Below are 8,697 nucleotides of genomic sequence, written 5' to 3'. Positions count from 1 at the left end.
AGTATTTTCAGGGTTTTGCTTTAAATCTGCTTTGTGTTTGTTTTTCTTTATATTCCTTGTTAAACAGTTTCACTGTTTTTATTGTAACTTCATGATGATAGAAACAAAACAGGATTTGATTGATCTGAAATCACTTTATTTAGTTTGTTTTTAAGATGATCTCATCTTCAGATTCATCAGACATAAAAGTGGATTAAAATAAACAACAAATGTACATGAAAAACAGCTGATGAGGATAATAAAACTATGTTTGTAATATATTATATCATACAGTCATACAAAATTAGAACATTCTTTAAAAACGTGTATTAATTTGGACATAAGGAGATTTAATGTCAATTTTAACATCACTGGGAGATTTATGCAACATAACTAAACTATTAAAGTTGAAGACATTTCTAAATATTCAATAAAGTGTGAAAACAAAACAACCTGCCCCCCCCCGGCGCTTTGTGGAAATAAATCAGGACATTTATTTTGACGGCTCTGAAAGTGAAAGTTGTTTGATTTGTTTGTTTGTAAAGTTATAAAGTCAAAGACTAAGAAATAATTTGGGGTCATTTAGTCTGAAATAACAGAATTTTATTTGTAAATGGAAATTTAAAACTAAATATTTAATTAGCAAGATAAATAAACTAAATATTTAGTTTTTAAATTAAATATTTAAATAGTTGTAAATATTTAGTTATTCAATAAACAGTGGAGACACTAAATATTTTTAGTTTGTATTCTAAAAATAGTTTACAAATAATTTTTGTTTGTAAACACAGATGTAGCTAAATAAACTATTTAATTAAAATTATTTAGTTTAGCTCGATAAGCTAAATTACATATTTAGATTATTTAGTTTTCCAATTAAAATGACAAAGCTTAAATTTAGCTTATTTAGCTTTTTAATGAAATATTTAGCTCACAAATTATTATTTAGTTTGTGAAAACAGAATTTATTTTATAAATGTCACAGTTTCAAACTAAATATTTAATTAGCAAGCTAAATAATCTAAATATTTAGTTTGTATCTTTAATTAAACAAGAGAACTGAAACGATTTTTAAGAAAATATGTAATTTATTTCTTTTTACCTTTAATTTTACGTTTGTGTTAGAAAACGACACACAGAGTAAATTTGTTGGCTGACAGATAAATTTCCACTTCATATGGTGAACCTCTCATATTTACATAATCAATAATCGATTTTCAGGATGACAGAATCGTGGCTTCGATCCAACCCTCCGTCCGGCTACCCTGGAAAAACACAAACAGAAAAATAATTTATGGATATTTATGAGAGGATATAAACCTTTTCAGGGGAAGTTTTAGTTCAATCTTCGTTTTGGGGTTTTGTGGTTCGTTCATAAAGTTACACAAAACTTAACATCAATATTTGTGATATTTACCTTCTCAGAAAATAAAAAGTACATTTTTTAAAGCCATATTATTTCCATGTTATTATTTAATTTATGAATGTCACAGTTTCAAAGTAAATACTTAGTAAACTAAATATTTAGCTCCAAATGAAATATTTAGTTAGCAGCCAAATATTTAGTGTACAAAACAAGCTAAAGACTGAGATATTTAGATCCCAACTAAACATTTTAATGATCAAGTTAACGACTTAGCTCTACAACATTTATCTCTGAGTTAGTTGAATATTTAGCTCTTAGCTTGCTAGATGTTTAGTTAGCTTTGAGCTAGCTGAAATGTTGCACCAGAGAAGATGAAAACTAATGATGGTAATGAGGTCACATAAAGCTCCAACTTTCATGTTTAATTTGAAGATAAATATTTAGTGTACAAAATAAATATTTATTAGGAAGCAAAGCATTTAGTTGATAAGCTAAACATTTAATTTAACTAAATGTTAGCTTCCAACAAATGTTTAGTAAGCAATTTAACTACGTAGCTCTTGTACAACATTTAGCTGAACATTTAGTTAAACGTTGAGCTAACTAAATAAAAAGTGACAGAGTTTACCAACTCATCCATTTTATTTATTTATTTTATTTAGCAACATTTCAGACAAGAAATAAATTGGTACGGGCCAGGATCAGAATCGACAGGTCAGGTTCTTTAAAGATCGGTGATCTGCGATCGGCCACCTCGCTTCCAACTGCGCTTTCAGAATTAAAGTCAGGTGGCCACTGAAAATGCTTCAGAGGGCCCCGCACGGCCCCCGGGCCGCACTTTGGACCCCCCTGACGTAACCCTGTGTGGTACCTCTGCCGCTGTTGCATCCCAGGCCGCTGCTGTTTTCTATCCGGTCCATGCGTGTGCCGAAGCAGCTGGAGGCCCGCTTCCTGAGGCTCAGCAGCAGGTCGTTCAGCCGGTTCCGCTGACTCGCCTCCGACGGCCGGTTCTGCTGCTCCGGACTTCCGTCCCGGCTCGGTTCGGCTTCCCGGATCGGCTCCTCGTAATCCGACTCCTCCTGAGGTTCGTCAGCCAGAGTCTCCTCGATCCGCTCCAGCAGCGACTGCAGAGGTAATTATTATTTGAACCCGATGCAGGAACCAAAACGAATCCAATTCATCCAGGAACGTTTTGTGTCATTAACTTAACTTGGCAATAAAATAAATAAAATATTAGAGAAATATTTAAAAATGGAATAAAAATTAAAAACAGGAAAAAAATCCAACATGGCTGCCTTAGGAAACCATTTGACGGATGAAGTCCATTTCCATCTCACTTTTAGCTCCATCAGAGTGTAAACCAGGGGAGTCCAAAGTGTGGCTCAGGGGCCATTTGTGGCCCTTGGAGTGATTTTGGGCGGCCCCCCAAGAATAACACAAATTTGAACTTGTGAGGGTAAAATTATTATCCTGATGAAAAATAATATTTTATGTTGTAATTTTCTTACAGTAGAAATATAAAGTAGAACACAAAGTAAACTTTTCTGAAAATCTGACCTTGCTGCTTTTATTTAATTTGTTAAAATTAGCTAAATAAATCAAATGTTTTGAAAGAAAGTCACTCAGAACTTTTTAAAATAACTGAATAAATTTGTTCAATCAAGCCCAAAAGATTTGAAATTAAGTTTCTTTACTACAGAAAATGTATTAAATGATTTTAAAGTTTTGGATTAACAAAATCAAACAACTTTACTGCTTGGTTTGATTTTAATATTTCTATTTATTTAAATTTGGTTGGGTGCTTTTTGACCCGTGACTGTCATAAACCCTCCACCCACAGTGGCTCTGAGCTGGTTCTCCTACCTTTAACTGGTCCAGGTTACTGGGAAGCGAGGGCCGTCCCAGTGCGTGTCCAGTAACCAGACTGTGCTGCCAGAACAAGGCCAACGCCGTGAAAACCACCGCCGTCTTCATGCTGTCCTGATGCCGAGGCTGAGCCTGCAGCCGGCGCCGACCGAGGCTAAATACATGGCAACACACACACCTACACACACACACATCTACACACACACACACACCTACACACACACACACACACACCTACACACACCACACACACACAGCAGACAGTCAACATTGGCTCATCGTTTCATGGATCAAGTCAAGAGCATTCTGACACCTCTGCATGATAAAGCAGCAAGTCAGATGTCTACTTCACTGGTGTCTGTGTGTTGAGAGGTGTGTGTGTGTGTGCGTGTGTGTGTGTGTGTGTGTGTGTGTGTATTCAGGTGTGTGTGTGTGAGCACCGACCAGCAGTGGGGTGACTTCAGGAGTCCAGTTTGGCTCCCTGAGCTCAGGCGTGGTTTATTTTCAAAGCAGCACTCAGTGAAAATATTTAACACTTTTTGCTTTTCTGAGCATCAAAACTCCATATTGGGTCAAACCTGCAGCCTTAAAGGGCCGGGATCCAATTTATCGATCAGAAATTAATTCATCTGGAAGATTCACAGCTTCAGGACCGTCACTACTTTTTATAACCCAGGAGAGGAAAACAAATCCGTCTCATCATTGTTCTGCAGGATGACGTCTTATAAAGCAGCTTCATCGTACCCAAACAGCCTTGACCTCTGACCTTTACAAACATCAACTTTTAGAATGTTTTTATTCACTATTCAATAATTTTTACATTCTTTTAGCATCCAGAACATTTTATGACTTTATTAGAAGGTAAAACACAATTTCAACACAATCCCTGTTTGGATTGTAAGAAAATATTAATTTTATATTAACCACATGAAAGTTGATTTTATTTCCACGTTTGCACATTTTTTGCAGCAGTTTCTTACTAACTGAAGTAGAAAAGCAGTTAGATTAATTTAATAAGCAGCCAATCAGAAATAATATAAAAATAAATACATTATTTTAACTTATATTTTACAAACATTATTAGATGATTCCTTTCATTTTGACACAATTTTACTATCAATAACATTAGATAATAGTTAGATAACCTCACTGTGGACAGATTACATCGTCTCTTTTTCAAAATAAAATAGTTTTTATTTCAAATTTCTTCTATTTTTTTACCCAATAATAAAATCTGAGCCCATTTGTTCAGTCTTTTAAATGTTACTGTATAGGAAATTACCTATAATTCCCCAAATTACCAAAACTTGGAAAACTTTACCTGGACCTGATTATTTAAAAAAGTAGTAAAATGTATTTTCATCATTTTTGTCTGCAGATTCTGCATGTGTACATTTTGCACAGTACTTGTAAAAAATGCAAAATAAAGTATGTTTTATTTTAGATTTAGTAGAATAACATTTGCAGTATTTAATTTATGTTTTATTAGAGCAAATTAATCAGATTAAAAATATCTTTATAATAGTAAATACTGCATTTGTTTTTAAATACCGTTTGGTTTCCATGTCTGCATTCTGTTTTCTCAAAAGAAAACTTTGCTGCTTTCAGATTTGGTTTTACTGAACTTTACTGAAAGCGTGTTGCATTTTTAACAAACGTGACCTAAATCCTGTTTTTATTGCTCAGAATTGTCCAAATCTTCTCCTCTCTTTGTTTCAGTGGAGAACTTAATAAATCTGATAACTGGTCGTTTTAACAAGGCAAACTAAAAAAAAAAACTTTTAAAGTTTGGAATCTACAATAAATTTCAACACAATTTAAACTATTTGTCTAATTAAAGCGCCGTGTCTTTTGTTTTTGATTCTTTTGGTCCAGGTGAGAAAAGGTTTTAATCCAGAGGTTTTTATGGAGATCCAGTAACTCTTGTCTTTCCCAGGTTCAGCAGTTTTTGTTGAATTGTAGATTATTTTGAACAGAAAAGTTTCTGTTTTACTTTCCAAACGGTGTTGCAGCTCTTTGCTCTCCATGGTGCTGAAACGCCTCCAAAAACTTCTTATAGTGTAAAAAAATCCTTATTTAGGTTCAGTGAAGCATTTTTATTACATTTACTATTTCCAACTAAATGCAAACTTTTAACTACTTCTGGGCCACAAAATCACTTAAATTGAAAATATTATAAATTATCATTTTTTTCTTATTTTACCTACACAAGAAATCTGTTGCCTTATTAAAAGAAAAACAGCGAATTCCAGATTTTTGTGTTATCAGTCATTTCCTATTTTATTTGCCAAATTTTAACCATTCTTGACTTGTTGTCCAAATAAAATCATTTCAAGGGCCACAAATGGCCCCCGCGCCACACTTTGGACACCCAGAGATTAGGTGAGACTGTCTTGGTCTCAGTCTTCAGTCAGAGGCTTTTCAAATTAGTTTTTTTTATTTCCTGCCAACAGCCTTCACTGTTTATAATAATATAATGAGTTACAACAACATTTAATTTCCTTCTGAGGTCAATAAAATATTTTTGAATTGAACTGAATTTCTTGTCGCTTTGACAAAAAAAACACATTTCTGATGATGTAAACATTTATTAGACATTCAACAGAATAGAAGGAACAACATCACATCTATTTTCAATAAATATTTTTAAATATCGGCGAGAAATAAACAGTAAATATTAGTCAATAAATAACATTTAAAAGGAAACAGGGTTTGGTACAGACTTTGGAGCAGCAACAGTTGGACGGTAAGACTTCATCTTTGCTTTGGATCTGGAGAGAAGAAGAAAACAGATTCAGGTTCAGAAACAGATTCAGTGTGAACGGGGAACAGCGTGGGAACGGGGAACTGCGTGGGAACGGGGAACAGCGTGGGAACGGGGAACAGCGTGGGAACGGGGAACTGCGTGGGAACAGCGTGGGAACGGGGAACTGCGTGGGAACGGGGAACTGCGTGGGAACGGGGAACAGCGTGGGAACGGGGAACTGCGTGGGAACTGCGTGGGAACAGCGTGGGAACGGGGAACTGCGTGGGAACGGGGAACAGCGTGGGAATGGGGAACTGCGTGGGAACAGCGTGGGAACGGGGAACTGCGTGGGAACAGCGTGGGAACGGGGAACTGCGTGGGAACGGGGAACAGCGTGGGAATGGGGAACAGCGTGGGAACGGGGAACAATGTGGGAACAACGTGGGAACGGGGAACTGCGTGTGAACGGGGAACTGCATGGGAACGGGGAACAGAGTGTGAAGGGGGAACAGAGTGTGAATGGGGAACAGCGTGGGAACGGGGAACTGCGTGGGAACGGGGAACAACGTGGGAACAGCGTGGGAACGGGGAACTGCGTGGGAACGGGGAACTGCATGGGAACGGGGAACAGAGTGTGAAGGGGGAACAGAGTGTGAATGGGGAACAGCGTGGGAACGGGGAACAGAGTGTGAATGGGGAACAGCGTGGGAACGGGGAACAGCGTGGGAACGGGGAACAGAGTGTGAAGGGGGAACAGCGTGGGAACGGGGAACAGAGTGTGAAGGGGGAACAGCGTGGGAACGGGGAACAGAGTGTGAATGGGGAACAGCGTGGGAACGGGGAACAGAGTGTGAAGGGGGAACAGCGTGGGAACGGGGAACAGAGTGTGAAGGGGGAACAGCGTGGGAACGGGGAACAGCGTGTGAAGGGGGAACAGCGTGGGAACGGGGAACAGAGTGTGAAGGGGGAACAGCGTGGGAACGGGGAACAGAGTGTGAAGGGGGAACAGCGTGGGAACGGGGAACAGCGTGTGATGGGGAACAGCGTGTTCCTGCGGTTCTCTGCAGTGAAACTCACTGTATCTGCCAATCGTGTTGCAGCCCAGGGAGCTCATGGAGCCTATCCTGTCCATGCGGCGCCCGAAGCAGCCGGAAGACCTCTTGGACGAGTCGTTGCGGACGCTCTTCAGGTTCTTGGCTGAGAGGAATTCTCTGATTTGCTCCTCGTCCAGGTCGGTCTGAGGCTGCTGCTCGCTGGACGTGTCCTCCATGTTCCTCCTGTTAGCGCGGCCGTCGTCCTCAGAGACTCCTTCGTCCACCACAATCTGCTCTGAAACCGACTCCTCCAGTTTCTGAAGCAGCACCTGAAACAACCAGCATTAACCTTAGAAGCCTAGTCCTCTCTAGTTTTCTGATTATCTTAATTGGATCGTTGGATACTCACCTTCAGGATGTCCATATCGGCGTCAGTGAAGCCGGTGCTGACGGGGTAAGTGCTGCTGGGCTCCAGGTTGAAGACGAGGAGCAGACCGCAGAGAGGAATGGAAAACAGAAACATATTTCTCTGAGAGATGCTGCCGTTCATATCTCCACTTGTTGGCCTTTGACTGGGCTGCTGTTGGGATGCTGGACTCCACCAGCTGCTCCTTTATACTTGAGCCTGACACGCCGAGGAATGCCAGGAATTTGAACTCAGGCTTTATGCATTCTTGACACCTGATTCTGATAACGAAAGCTGTCGGAAACGGCTCCTTATTAAGTAGCATATCTGAGATATCTGACAGCTGCTGCTTCTATATCCTACTTTGTTTCAGGAAAAAGTCCAACCCACCGTCCACTCGACTCAGATGTTGTCACTAGGCTACGGGAAGTTGTAAAATAATATGACAGAGTTGCTAAATCGAGACGTCTACGTGGTAAAACAACATGCTGGTCACCAAATGGAGATAAGTAAATTCTTTTCTGGGGTTCAGACTGTGACCTCATTTCCTTCACTGCAAAAACACAAAACTTTACCAAGTACTTTGGGTCTAACTTCTGATGCAAATTGGTTAATACGCTTTAGATAAGACAAAACTAACTTACAAATGACTCTTTTTAGTGAGATATTGCAACTTGTTTTAAGTCATTCCTTAATAATTGGAAAAAGTATTTGTTCTATTGGCAGATTATTTCATAAGACATTTTTCCCATGTTATAAGTGACATGAGAACTAGAACTTCTTCATCAAAATTAAGGAATTATTAACTTAAAACAAGCTCCTATTCCTTGCTGAAAAGTTGCTTCCATGTTAGTTTTGTCTTATTTCTATTCTAAGATATTTTCACTAAAAACTAGATCAAAAATACTTGGTAAGATTTTGTAATTTTTTTTCTGTATTTAGAACCAAAAAAACCAAACATTTTTCCTCTCAGTGCTGATAACTGGACAAAAATGCTTCACAATAAGCCAAATGACAGTGAATATGCAGTGAAAGTTACTATTTATTATTATTTATTTCTATGTTTTGACTATTAGATCATAGTAAAAAAAACACACAGGAATGTTTGGTATGATAGATATGCTTGTTTTACCTGTAGAACTTGTTATGAAATACCTAAATATAGACCAGACACCATGTGGTCATGAGTTTCCTATCATGGTGGACCCATTTAGTGACTAAAATAGACTCATCTACTGTGTTGTTTTTCCATAAATATCATTTTAACAAGGAATTTCATACATCAGAAATATACAATGTA

At 38.3% G+C, this 8,697-nt stretch overlaps 2 protein-coding genes across 2 annotated transcripts; both read right to left on the bottom strand.

The window, feature by feature from the left end:
- Positions 1–114: 114 nt before the first annotated feature.
- nppa (natriuretic peptide A) lies at positions 115–3,368 on the bottom strand. Its single transcript, XM_044117979.1, has 3 exons — positions 3,209–3,368; positions 2,217–2,469; positions 115–1,244 (listed from the first exon to the last, which is right to left on the bottom strand). The coding sequence occupies exons 1-3, from the start codon at positions 3,317–3,319 to the stop codon at positions 1,240–1,242; spliced, it is 369 nt and encodes a 122-aa protein (XP_043973914.1). The 5' UTR covers positions 3,320–3,368; the 3' UTR covers positions 115–1,239.
- Positions 3,369–5,783: 2,415 nt separating this feature from the next.
- On the bottom strand, positions 5,784–7,593 carry nppb (natriuretic peptide B). Its single transcript, XM_044117731.1, has 3 exons — positions 7,401–7,593; positions 7,035–7,320; positions 5,784–5,982 (listed from the first exon to the last, which is right to left on the bottom strand). The coding sequence occupies exons 1-3, from the start codon at positions 7,539–7,541 to the stop codon at positions 5,966–5,968; spliced, it is 444 nt and encodes a 147-aa protein (XP_043973666.1). The 5' UTR covers positions 7,542–7,593; the 3' UTR covers positions 5,784–5,965.
- Positions 7,594–8,697: the final 1,104 nt, after the last annotated feature.

The sequence above is a fragment of the Gambusia affinis genome, linkage group LG01 (assembly GCF_019740435.1).
Source record: "Gambusia affinis linkage group LG01, SWU_Gaff_1.0, whole genome shotgun sequence".
NCBI lineage: Eukaryota > Metazoa > Chordata > Actinopteri > Cyprinodontiformes > Poeciliidae > Gambusia > Gambusia affinis.
This window is presented reverse-complemented; position numbering and strand designations above follow the sequence as displayed.